This window comes from Aotus nancymaae, unplaced genomic scaffold (genome assembly GCF_030222135.1).
Source record: "Aotus nancymaae isolate 86718 unplaced genomic scaffold, 86718_ANA_hifiasm-v0.15.2.pri h1tg000059l, whole genome shotgun sequence".
Lineage (NCBI taxonomy): Eukaryota > Metazoa > Chordata > Mammalia > Primates > Aotidae > Aotus > Aotus nancymaae.
This window is the reverse complement of record NW_026988473.1, coordinates 17586843-17599766: the sequence shown is the minus strand read 5'-3', so window position 1 is coordinate 17599766 and position 12924 is coordinate 17586843. Positions and strand designations below refer to the sequence as shown.

The 12924-nt window shown below is 56.7% G+C and overlaps 1 protein-coding gene across 1 annotated transcript in view; it reads right to left on the bottom strand.

Annotated features, from left to right (window-relative positions):
• ALX4 (ALX homeobox 4) overlaps nt 1-5441 on the bottom strand; it is a 45745-nt gene extending 40304 nt beyond the window's left edge. Inside the window, exon 1 of the mRNA XM_012452411.1 lies at nt 5003-5441. Within this exon, the coding sequence (XP_012307834.1) occupies nt 5003-5441 (439 nt within the window). The remainder of the gene's footprint in view (nt 1-5002) is intronic.
• Between the last annotated feature and the right edge of the window lie 7483 nt (nt 5442-12924).

Below are 12924 nucleotides of genomic sequence, written 5' to 3'. Positions count from 1 at the left end.
TGGGCCTAGGTCCTTCGGCTTCCTGAGCAGGGGTTTGGGGGGCTAAGGACGCTGATGTTGGCGGGGGTGGGGGCAGGAAGCTCTCTCTGGTCAAGCGTTCTCTCTTCTCTCCAGCACACACTCCCATACCCACACACCTCGCCTATCCTCGGGGCGAGAGGCGCGCCAAAGCAGCGCGGCCCTCGAGCGTCATCCCAAATTCGCGGAGCCTCCGGGGCTCGGGGCAATTATCCTCCTCCTCTCCTGGCCTCGGGCACCCCAGTCCAGGGGTCTGCAGAGAAGTCCGAAGCCCGGACAAACGCGCCAGTCGTCAACCTCCTCTCACGCCTGGCAGCTGCAAAGGCCAATATATTTCCATTTCATATTTCAGTTTGCCACCAAAACAAAGCTGCGCGCGGCTGCGGTCAGAGAGAAGGGGGCCGAGACCGAGAAGGGACGTCCTAGAGAAAGTGCGCCCAGCTGATCTTTGAAAATAGTGTCCTGGGGGTGGGGGCCCTTCAAGACTTCCGCGAGATTTTCTGTAGGGCGTTTTGTTTTCCTACTGCGGACCGGCATCGCAGCGCACGCGGCTCCGGGTTCGGTGACTCCGGCTTAGCTCGGCGGTCGCGGCGAGGTTCCCGGCGCAGCCACTTGGAACTTCGCATTAGAGTCCCGACCGCCCAAATGCCCAAGCTACAGTGTCACCCTACCCAAGAAAGAATGCTGTCAGGAACAAAATGGGGTCCCCGGTGATCCGAAGTCTTTTCCGAAATTTTCTTAAAATAACTTACAAAACTGTTTTTGCTTTGACGTTTTACAGCCTTTAAAGAAACAAGCGAATGGTCTGTTTCTTTATCCGGATGGTCTTCCTAACAGTGTACACACACGTAAAGAATCTTCCGACTTTCCTCCTCAGAGCTAAGCACCTCGCTATATGTAAATTGTAATAAAGAAAAATTGCGCAAGTCGATTGACTTAAAATACTGAGTTTTAATCCAGGCCCTCTGTTTTTCTATTTAAGAACGTATGTGTTTGGACCAGACTGGTGAAGCAGGCTGGTGGCTATGGAAATTAACAAAGTAAAAAAATTGAAAGCATCTTCCTTCGCCATCCCTCCCTCCAAAATTAAACAACAGTCGCCCCTTCCCGAGCAGGCTTCAGTCCCAGGCTTGATTTTTCCTCCGATCACCCCACAGTCACCCACGGGCATTTGCTGCTTTTGCCGAGTTTTAGTTTTTCTTCTTTGGGTCGTCTCTCACATAAAAAAAAAATACCTCAGTTCTCTGACTAAATTCAAATACAACCCCAGCAGAATTTACACATTTCGTGGTGCATGGATTGTGTCGGTGCAGGGAAAATAAATGCCTCCTAGTATTTAAACACTGAGTCTAATTCGAAAAATCGAGACTGGGCCTCTAAGCGGCACCCCAGGGGCTACAGCCTGGCCCGCTTCTCCCCAGACCTTGGCGCAGAGAGCGCTACTTTCCGGGGTGGGTGGATGGAGAGGTAGCAATCTGCTTTCAACAAAAACCTGCCTGCAACGAATCGAAAGCGAAAGGGAAGGGGGGAGCAGGGCAGCTTCCCGCAGTGGACCCGCGTCCCGGGACGCTTAGCCAAGGATTGGCACGCGCCGGCTGCGGCTCCCGGGGTCGGATCCGGAGTTTGGGGGCGAGGCGCCGGAGTCCCTTTCCTTAGTACAAGGAGACTCTTTGCGTCGCTGAGAAACTTCGGGTTTCCAACCTGACACGTCACCTGGGGCCCAGCGGCCCACCCTGGGCTTGGGCAGAGAATTCAGGAGGCCAAAGAGCGGACTCAGAGTCTGGGGCGAGACTAGGGAGGTCTGGGTTGCCGCAGAAGAGGGCTCGGTGGGGGCTTTTTCGTAAAAACGCGGTCCCCTCACCCAAAGGACACTGCGGAGCCGCCTTAATCGTCGTTTTTTTAGCCCAAGTTGGGATAGGGACGTCTGCAGCCCTGGAGGCTGTCTCTCACCAACTCTTTCTGCAACCCGGACCAGACCCCGCCAGCAAGAGACTGAAGCGGCGTCCCCGCCCCGCACTCCCTCGGCTTGGCCCTGGCGCAGCTGCTGGGAGTACCTTCCTTGCCGAGGGGCAATTGGACTCTGCCGGGAGTGGCCCCCGAAGCTGAGGCCCGGGAGGAGGCCTCTGAGCTTCTCCCTTTTGTTAGGTGTAGTTACACACGCGAAAGAACAGCTTAACTTTTGCCCCGGACCCCCAGGGCTGGGAATGGTTGCCAAGTCTCAGCTGCCTGCCTGAAGTCAGAGATCAGCCAGCGCCGGTACTGGCACCAAGGCCACCCCTGCCTCGGACTTTCTCCAAGCTCTTGAAAACGTCTAAGGATTTTTCCTTGAACTTTGTTTCTCCCCTTTTTAGTACACACTCTCACAACTGTGGGGGAGAATCCTTGTCAATGCATGCCTCAGTTTCCCGACTTGCTGGCAGTGTAGGGATCCCACTCCAGAGGCCCTCCTGGCTACCTCTGTAGAGGGCAGAACCTCACCTTTTGGAGCCTCAGTTTCTACATCTTAGACCTAATGAGCCTAATCCCTTTCCTAGAACCAGACCTCTCCTGGCCAGGGAGACTCGGCCACTGAGAGAGGGAAAAGAATGAACAGTGACTTGTTTATTGTTTGCGGCTTTGCCCCAGCAGTGCCTCCATCTTAGGTAGCATGGAGTGGGGTCCTGCGGGTGTTTAGCGTCTGCCTTTGGTCCCAGCCTGCAGTTTATGACCCAGAGCAGTGGCAGGAGCTTGCCCTGTCCTCAGAATTGGGTGCTCTCAAGTTCCCAGCAGCACGGAGTTGGATAGGGCTGTAAATGGGTTGGGGAGGGGGTCTCTTGCCTCTTGCTGTCTCTGCAGAGGCACGTTTACGACTCAGTAAGGCCTTTTTGTTATCACCCCAGGATGCAGATGAGGAAACCGGGGTTTGGGAAGGTGCTTGCTGTCAGGTTACACTGCCACAGGTTAGGGGCAGTCCCAGGTCCAATGGCTGGCCCTTTCCCTCAGCTCCGAAGGCTAGTGCAAGTAGAGGAAGGGCCAGGCTGGTTGTGATGGCCCAGTAGGGCACAGAGAGAGGGCTCAGGGGAGGCCAGCCCTCTCCCCTTCCCTCTGGATCTGAAGGCATCTAACCAAGAGGTGGGGAGCTGCTTCAACTGCTCTCAGCCTCTTCAGCGGTCTCACTGGTAATTTTATTTAAAATATGAAAATCCAATGCAGTGGGAGAGAAAGCATGAACCCCTGGCTATGCAGGATGAACCTCCATGGGTCTCCTAATCTGCAACCTGCTCTCACCTAATAGTCCCGAATGACAGGGACAGACTGGGGCCTGCACCCCTGGGCTGGGAAGGCCAGCCTGTATGGACAGGGTTGAGACTCTGTCCACCAAGCACAGAAGGAGCACCTGTATGGGAGCTGTGGGTGCCTGCGTGTGGAGCTGCCTGTGTGTCTGTGTGTGGAGCTTCAGGGGTCTGTGATCTGAGTGCCTGATCTCATTCCAACTGGAGGTGAAGAAGAAAGGTGGAGGAAGTGGGGAAGGGCCACTGAATTTTTCTAAATCTGCTCTCAGTCGTGTCCTATGGGTTTGGGAGTATGTGGCTCGTTCGAGGCCACATGGGGATGTGTTCTTGGGATATGACCACATCGGTTCCCAAAGAAGATGCTCTGTGTGTGTGTGTGTGTGTGTAGAATGTAATTGTAGACAAGCGTATGACTGTGAATGTTTGTCAGCAGCCATCTATGAACTGTTCTGCGCCTGTGAAAGAACGAACCTGAATACGAGAAAACGTTTGCCATCGGCTGTTTCCCAGGATTATTCTAGCCACCAAGGCCTCCACCACGTCCCAGCCTCTGTCCCCAGGCCTAGTGCCTCTCCATCAGCCTGGATCAGGGCAAATTCCCTGCCCCCAACTCACCTCACCAGGGCCAGGCCTGAAGGCCAAGGCCTCAGGGAGAGTCTGTGCTTAGGGGTCCCACCCAGAGAAGGTTTTTCCCTTTCTGCGTGGTTCCTCCCCCTTCGTCTCTGAGGTTCAGGAACCCCGATTCTGTGGAAGAAGAGAAGGCCTAGGCTACCGACCTGCTCTGGCTAGAGTCCGTCCTTAAGTGGCCCTCTCGCTGGCATCGGTGGTGGTGCTCTGGGGGCCAGGCCTGCCTTCTGTGGCTCGGTTCAAGGGGGCTTGGAGGTCATTTAGGCCAGCTCCCTCAGGTTCCCCGTGGGCTCAAATCAGGACCCAGACCCTTCTCTCTTGCCACAGCCCTGGGTCACCTGGGCCTCGGCGGCTTCCTATCTCCCCTCCTACTCCGTCCTAAATCATTGTTCAGAGGCCTGCCGCCTCCAAGAATCGCCGAGAGAGAAGCGCCAGGAGAACGCTGGTCTGTTCGCATCCCACCACCAGTACCGCTCTGCGTCCCAGGACTCGGGTCTTGCCAGACCCCAGTGTCTCCTGGGACCCCAGGATCTCTGGCCCTGCACTGTGTCGCGCCGCTGCGCCTGGATTACCCGTGAGCGTTCGGCCAGCGGCGCTCCGGGCTTTCCGCGGGGCTCCGCACCTGCGGCGCTTTCACCTGCGGCGGCGGCGCCGGAGGAGCCTCCCAGCCGGAGAGGAGCGAGGCCTCCGCAGTCCCGCTGCCCGGCGCCCGAGCGTTGCGCGGAGACTCCTTCCCGCCGCACGCCCTGGGCCGGTAAGAAGCATCCGCTTCAAATCCCGCCTAGCGAGCAGCGCAAAGGGAGCGGTTTGGGGAAATGCCGAAGGGACCGGGAAAAACAAACTCCAGGTCGAGTTTAACAGCCGAAACGCTCTGTGCCTGGGCCGGCGGACATGAAGGAGGCAGAACAGATCCCTTGGCTCCCTCGCAGCGATCGATCCCGTTTTCTGACCGGAGTCACCCACGGCTGTCCTCACCCCGCCCCCAGCCCGCCAACTCAGGCCTCCCGCAAGCCTCTATTTTCAAGGGGTGCGGAAGCCACGCACCCTGCCATCCCCAGCCCCGGGTGACCCGCACGTGCACTCACCGTAGCAGGGAACCTGCAAGGCCGCGTTGTGGCCGCTGCTGCCTTCCTGGAGTTTGAGGCTGCCGTCCGGGGGCGTCTTGCAGGCGCCTCGCTGCAAGTAAAGATGCGGTTGCGCGGACGGCTGAGGCTGCGGCGGCGGCTGGGGCTGCGGGGTCGACGGCTGGGGTTGGAACTTGGTAAAGGGGCCCCGCGCCCCGGCACCACCCTCCAGGGGTGCCGCCAGGTCCTGCTGCCCGGCGCCGTAACGGGCCCGGCTCTTGGCGTCCCCGAATCCCTGTCCTTTGGCAGCGGCCGACAGGAAAGTTGTGCCGAACTTGTCGCCTCCGGGAAATGCCCTAAAAGGCGAGGAGCCCTCCCGACTCTGCGACACTGGGCTGTAGTAGGCGTCCATGGCAGCGGCCGGCGACTCGCAGTAAGAGACGCAAGTCTCAGCATTCATGCCTGGCTTGCGCAGGCGGCGGGCGGGGGCGCGAGCGAGGGCGCGAGGACGCCACCGCGCGCCTGGGCTGGGAGTTTGGGGAGGCGAGGAGGCGGTGGCTGTGCTCTCCGCGCCGGGCCTGCTCGCTCTCCCTCCTCCCCTCCACGCCTGCCTCTCCTTCTCCCCTCTTCTTTCTCTCTCTCTCCTCTCTCCCTTCCCCCCTCCCTCTCTCCCCTCTTCTCTCTCTCTCTCTCTCTCTTTCTCTCTCTCTCCCCCTCTCTCCCTCTCTCTTTCCTCCCTCCTCACAGCTAGCCGAGGGAAAGAACGGAGGGCAGTAAAAAGATTCAGATGTTTCGGAAAGTTGACCAGATCTCCCAAACTCTCTTAAGGTTTTGAAGCGGAAAAAAAAAAGTAATTTTTTTTCCCTGACTTGCTTCTTCCTTTTCCCCTCTCTCGTCCCCTCCTCCTTTCTCCTTCCACTGGCCCCTGCCCCCTCCTCTCCACTCTTAAGGAGACGCTACGGACTCTCTAGCCGGCATTCAACCCAGAGGCGCCCGAGGGCTCGTCTGCTTCTAGGCGGGGCTGGGGAGGTGCCAGGACCCCCAGGGCACCCGAGGCTAGGCTGCGAATTGGCGGGGTGTCGGAGCTTTGGCCTAAGGCAGAAGGGAAATGCAAATTTTAATGACAGGTTTAAAAAAAAGTCCTCCCCCCCCAATAAACCTAACAGGTTTTGACAGTCGAAGTCCGGGGGACCAAGGGCCTGCGGATGGAAGCGAGTCCTCTGGACTCCGCGCGAACTCGCGGGCGCCGCTGCACCTTTTCCTAGATTTCCAGTCCTCCTCCCCATTCCCGTTCCTCCGGGAGATTAACACACGCACAAGCCTTCGTCCTCCGGTGCACGGTCAACTTTCACGCATTGTTAACTATTGCCCTCCGCTGTAAGGGCGCTGGGCTGGGATGCGGCGGGATCTGTGCTCCCTTAAGCCCGAGGGAAGCCCTGGGCTGGGCCCAGCTTCAGAAGCTTTAGAACTCTGCCCCCTGTGCTACCTTCCCGAGGCCGCACCACGCACGTCCCCAGTCTGCGCCCATCCGAGGGGATTTCCTGCCTAGCAAAGTATAAGCGCGGAGTCTGGAGACCTGCGGCCTCGCCCGATGGTCGCGCTGTCACAGGTTCACTCTTTGGGGTCGCGGGTAGGGGAGGGGGTAAGGCCGACTCCTCTCTCTCTGGCCTCACTGCCCCCGACTGTAAAATGAACTGCTTGGTTTTGATAGGTTGTGATTTCCCCACCAACGCGAGCCTCGAGGACCCTGGCACCGCCACAGCAAGGGAAAAGAACTTTGCGCGTGGAGCCCTTCCATATGACGAATCTTCGATTTCGCTTCATGACAACCATGCGGGAGATTGGGGCTCCCAATTTTCCGAGGAGCTAACGGAGGCTCAGAGAGGGGCGGCCACCTGGCCGAGGTCACACAGCCAGGAAGTAGCAGCCGCGCCCTGGAACCTCTGCTCAGGCTAGTCCCTCCACCGACCTGGAAGGTCGTGCGGACCTCGAAGACGCAGAGAGGAAACTGGCCCCCTGGCTGTGGAATGGTTCAAGTTGAAGGAGACCAGCGAGAGCAGCCCGGAGAAAATCGTGAAGCGAGAACGTACCTCGAGGAAGTCTGGGAGTGGGGTGAGAGGTGAAAGTGCAAGGTAAAATTAAAGAGGGCCTGAGCACCCAGAATCCGGGAATGTGGGTCAGATGTCAACTTTCTGCATCTAAGGTCTCCCAGAGAAAAAAATATCTGGGGGGGTCGCGCTTCAGCTCTCAGCTTCATCTGGGGTAATTCTTACCCCACCCTACTCCCTTAGTATCTCTGGTCCTTGCTCCGCCGCCGACCGCGTGATCCCACATCTGGTTTCCATCGCCGGCTTACCTTGAAGTGCTCGTTAATAAAGATATTCCGCAAACCAAGCCAGGAGCCCGCAGGCTCCAGCCGCCCCTCACTCCACGCCCAACGGGAACCGCGCCTCACTGGGGCAGACCGAAGCCACGTGAGGGTCCTTTATTTATTGAGTTCTTGTTGTGCCAACAATCTGGCAATACAAGTTTATCATACCCATTTTGCATATGGGTAGACTGAGACTCAACCAAAATAATTTTCCAAAGTTGGAGAGCAAAAAGCCGAGTGCTCCTGCCATCATTCTAAATGCTCCTGTCCAGCAGTTTCTTCAAGCTCCTAGAACCTGCCCAGTTCTCTAGCCCGTGCACTGTAGCATAAGTGGTTCCCTTTAACTGGAATTCCCCAACCTCACTCCTGCACTTTTGTCTGGCTAATGGAATTCAGTCTAGAGCATCTTCCTCTAGGAAGTCTTCCCATCTCTCCTAGTTCAGGTTGACGCTTCCATTTGCTTTATCTCTATCCCAGGTCTTGTGGTTGTCTGGTTGCCTGGCTACGTGTGTATCTCAACCCCACTAGTTGCCCCAGGGAAGCCTCCTATGTGTCTGGCACCCCACAAATATTTGTGGAATAAAAGATTAAACCTGGGGCTGTAAGATTCTATCCCCTCAATTTATTCCAACTGCTCAGTGCAGCACCAAGTTCTGAGACTCTTTCTTTGGTTTTCCTCAGTCAAGGACAACTGGTCACCCACCTACCGCCTCTTCAAGAATCTAGCAGCAGAATTAACAGCGTGCTGGCCCTTCCTGCACCTGTGCCTTGAGAGCAGAGAGGTTTCTCCCAGCAGAGGCCAGATCTGTCTTGCTCACTGCAGGGCTTGGCACTCATAAAATGCTTGTTGAGTGAATGAATGAAAGTGTCCTATGGTTCCCAGGGGCTTAGAGATGCATTTTTTTTCAAGGAATTCCAAGCCAGCAGCCTACTCCAGTCTCCTGTGCCCAGCAGCTGCCTGCAGGCACCCAGAAGGTGATGGCAATACCCCCACTTCTTCCTCCACCCTCATTCCTGCCTAAAAAATGAGGGAAGGACTATGAGAGGCAAATTGTGGTGGGGAGGGTTGGGTGGGGAGGACAACCCCAGGACAGGTCCAATTGCAATTATACACTATTCCTAGAACCTCTGAACCAGGTGCACCCAATGCAAAAGTTTGCTATGTTTCAAGAAACTTTTTTTGAGCACCATCTCGCCTCTTACCACTTAACTACTCTGAGCCTGTATTACCTGTTTAATTACTGCCTCGCTATTCAACCTGTCCCTGACCACCTGGATATTCAAACCCTAGGATTTAATGCCCTAAGCCAGAATCGCTCCTGATTCACTGACACCTTGCATCCTTGGAACGAGGGCCTTTAGTCCTCTGCGTTTTATCTTATAGATGGATCCAGGAAGAATGAGCACATGCCAGCACATGAGAAAGTACCTTTGGGGTAACATTCTAGGCAAGTCATTTGAGTGTGCGACCTGAAACCCTCCTGCAAACCTCCAGTGAATCCCTCTCCTAGATCCCCTCCAAAACATTCCGGGGAGTGCGCTGATAAGAGGAGCTGGCTATTTCTGTGTGTGTTCAATCATTTGTTCCTCTGTTGATCTTTCCAGAGCTGAAAGCAGAGCCACTCCCATCTGGTTCCTGAGCAAAGATGTAGGGCATCCTTCCCGCTTTCCTGCCACAGGGAGAGTGCCAGAGCCTGTGTCTGGGCCTGACCGTGCTCTCCCGGTGCGTTATTTCTCCTGCAGCTGAGGGTCTTCCTGGCTTGCTGCCTGCATCCCGTCAGGTCCCTTCGCATGCCAGGCAGTTTCTGCATGCCCAGTTATTTCACTACGTACTGGGAGACCCAGGGGACTATACCCAGCTCAGCGAGTCACGTGCACCACTTGGCTGGAAATCGCCAGCTCTGCAGATGGTGGAAGGCTACAATAACTGCTTCAAGTCTTGCACCTCCACCCCTGGCAAATGCACTGCTGGCTGCCCCTTTCTCCCTCCTTTTTGCTTCTCTCACTCAGTCCTCCAGGAAGTAGTGTCCCCATTCTGGGGCTCAGGCTCCAGGCTCCACACAAGGGAAGGGGGCAGGGTCATGGTGAAGAAAAGTCTTTCTTCCTCAACCCTAGTGCTGAGTGTCACTTCCTCGCTGAGGCCTTCCTTCGCCACCGTAGCAATCCCTGTCACACCTTCCTGTTCCTCTGTAGCGTCTACTGTGATCTGACATTATCTCCCACATTTGTGAATGGACTTGGTTTATTGTGTGTCTTCTTCCTAGAAAGCAAGTCCCTGGCCACTGTCTCCCCAGTGCTGAGTGCAGTACTTGGCATACAGCACTGCTCAGAAAGTATGTTGAATGAATGATTAGTAAATAGCGCAGAGGACTGTCTCTGGCTGGAGGGTACCTGCCCAGTCCTGGTGGCTCCAGGCTGAGCTCTTGAGGCTCAATTCCCCTAGGGTGGGGGACTGAGTTGGTTAGAGGGTCCCCAGTGGGGAGAAAGCACAGCAGACAGACACCTCTTTGTTTTCCTTCCTTCCTTCCTTCCTTCCGTCCTTCCGTCCTTCTCCTCTTCCTCCTCCTCCTCCTCCTCCTTCTCTCTCTCTCTCTCTCTCTCTCTCTGGAGTCTTGCTCTGTTGCCCAATCTGGAGTGCAGTGGGGCAATCTTGGCTCACTGCAACCTCTGCCTCCTGGGTTCAAGCGATTCTCCTGCCTCAGCCTCCCGAGTAGCTGGGACTACAGGTGCCTGCCACCACGCCCGGCTAATTTTTTGTATTTTTAGTAGAGACGAGATTTCACCATGTTACCCAGGATGGTCTCGATCTCCTGACCTCGTGATCTGCCTGCCTCGGCCTCCCAAAGTGCTGGGATTACAGGCGTGAGTCACCACACCCGGCAGAGCCACCACCTTCAGTCTGAGCTGCCCTCTACTCCCCAATTCTCTAGTGCATCTCACCCTGGCTGAGCACTGTGGTGCTGTGAGGAGGGGCACTCTCCGCTCCGCAGCCTGGCAGGCACTTACCTTCTATGTAACCTTGCCTGACTAACCCAAGTCTTGACTTCCATGTGAGTAAAAATGGGGACTGCACCAACCTCAGGGAGTCCTGTGCAGCACTTGGCTGAAAGTTGACACTCCGCAAATGGCAGAAGGCTACAATAACTGCTCAGAAGTTTGGGGTGGCTGAAGGGACACTTTGGACACCGGCAGAAAAGATGGGAAGAGTCAAGATATGAAGCTCAGAAGCTTCTAAGTCTTGCATGGGAATCCTCCTGTTCTGGGGACCCCTGTGCACTAATCTCACACTCTAGAAATAACAATATAATAGTTACAACCTATCGGGCAACTGTTACAAGTCAGCTCCTGCGCACTGAGATCTTTGCAATCCTCACAATCGCCTTATGGTGGAACTAGTATTCTCATTTTATAACGATTACAAAATCTCAACTCAGAGAAGTGAAGTAATAGCTCGGGGCCACACAGCAAAGCAGAGGACTTGGGATTCGAACTCAGGCGATCCAACGTCAGAACCTACGGTCTTAACCACTGCGGGTTATCAGAGATCCCTGGAGCCAAACGCGGCGGGGGAACGGCGTGCCGAAAGGTTCTTAACCCCTCTGGACCTCCAGGGCTAGCAGAAAAACGACCACTTTTCCAGAGCCCCCGGGGCGGGCTCGAGAGCAGCGAGTTCCGCGAGAGACCTCGGCGCGCTCACCAGCCCCTGCCGACCGCGCGACCCACCACACCCTCCGCTGGGAGGAGGCCAGCTAAGGCGCAGGTCACCGGCCCCCAGCCGCCCCAGCCCCTGCCCCAAACTCCCTGGACTGCGGACGCCGCAGCGCCTACCCGAGCCTCCCTGCAATCAGGGTAGAGGCAGGAGGAAGGCGCTGCCCCCGCGAGTGCTCTCCAGGTGCTCCAGGGAGCGGGGGTCGCTTAGGCGCTTTGAGACCGCGTGCGGACCTGGGTGGGGAGGGGAGCAGGCGCGGGACCGGATCCGGGCCGGCTTAGCAGCGCCCCAGCAGCGCTGCAACGTTGCCCGCCCTTCCTCCTCACCCCGCTCACGCTGGGACTTGCACCTCGAATTTAGGGGCTTAGTCATTTTCGGAACTCGGGCTATCGGACGCTGGGGAACCAGGCGCCAGGAGAGGCCTTCGCGGCTGCCTCTCTCCTGCCCCGCACATTCTGTTGAATGAGGCAGGGGAGTGAGGGGGTCGTAAAGGAAGACTGCAATCAGGGCCACACCTTCATTTATCTGGGAATAGCGCGGATCCCCGAGATGCGGGAAAAAACGAGGCGTTCCAGCCGCTCACACGCGGTTTGGTCCCCGGCTTCTAGGAAGCGCAAATCAGGAGCGGACTGGAGGTTTTACAAACTGACCAACTCCCCCACGTCCCAGCACCCCACTCCCGCCACCCGCGCCAGCCTGAGGGAGGCGCACAACTTTGCTCCCCATGTTCGCTTCCAGGGTGTGCCTCCCTGCTCTTGCGGAGCGGGCATCCGCTTTTCCGCGCGGGGCTGGGGTTCCTGCCTGAAGGCGCAGTCCAGGTGCGCAACGGAGCCTGGTCCCCCGCCCTCCCCGGCAAGGGCTAGGCCAAGAGCGCAGAGCGGCGAAAGGAGCTCGGGGGACCCGCAGAAAACCTGGCTCGAAAGCCCTGGAGACGAGGTCTCCACCCTGCCCCGTGACCACCTTAATTTTCCTTGAACCGAGAGGAAGTTGTTGGAACCGGAAGTCGGCCTCTGGGGTCTGAGCCCGTCCACCCTTTCCAGATTGGTTACAACCGAGGAGAGCACAGATATTTTAAGTCCACGCATAATTCCCACACGTCATTAGCTAAACCCCAAGCCAGGTGTTTGGAGGGAAGCCCCTTGTCTTCTCCCCTGTCCCTTTTCTCTTGGAGCTGGTCCTCTAAGGTTTCAAAAAGTGGCTGCAGAAGATTGGCGGGTAAAGAGGTGGACCAAACGCAGCCCGTCACCTATAGGGGTCCTCAGGCACCTCCTGGGCAGACGAGGCCTCAGTTTCTTGAGGTGCTTGGCAGGAGGAGTGGATCTGTCTTTGTTCCCTTAGTTCCAGGAAGCTATCAGGAATGTTCTACCCATTTCTCAGCTGGGGTGGTGGAGGCCAAGGAATGTGATGGCCAGAGGGAGCTGAAAACCCTTCAAACTGTGTCTGCTGGTGCCTGGCTCTGAAGGGTGGGGGAGGGCTCAACACTTTATCAGTAGAATCTTCAAGGAGTGCCTGGTCCCCAGAGGGTTGGGTTAAGCTTCACTGTCCTGGGAAGAGCTGGCCTTTGGGATGAAGCATCCCTCTCCCTAGAGTTCTCAGGGTACCATGAGACCTGGACCTCACTCCCTTCCCCCTCCTCCCTTTCATTCTGCAATGGGACTAGCCTGGGACTGCCCCACTGAAGGCCTGTGGGTACTGGGAGGGGGACTTTTCTGAGGTGGGTGGCACCTCTGTCTGGTAAGGAAGGGATGGTCTTTCCATCTCACCATTCAGAAAACTGAGCTGGAGCTGGAGAGAGTCGAAGGGGCAGGCTTCCCTGGGGACCGGAGAGAGCTGGCTTCCTGATTCTCTCTGGCTGCGTGGGGA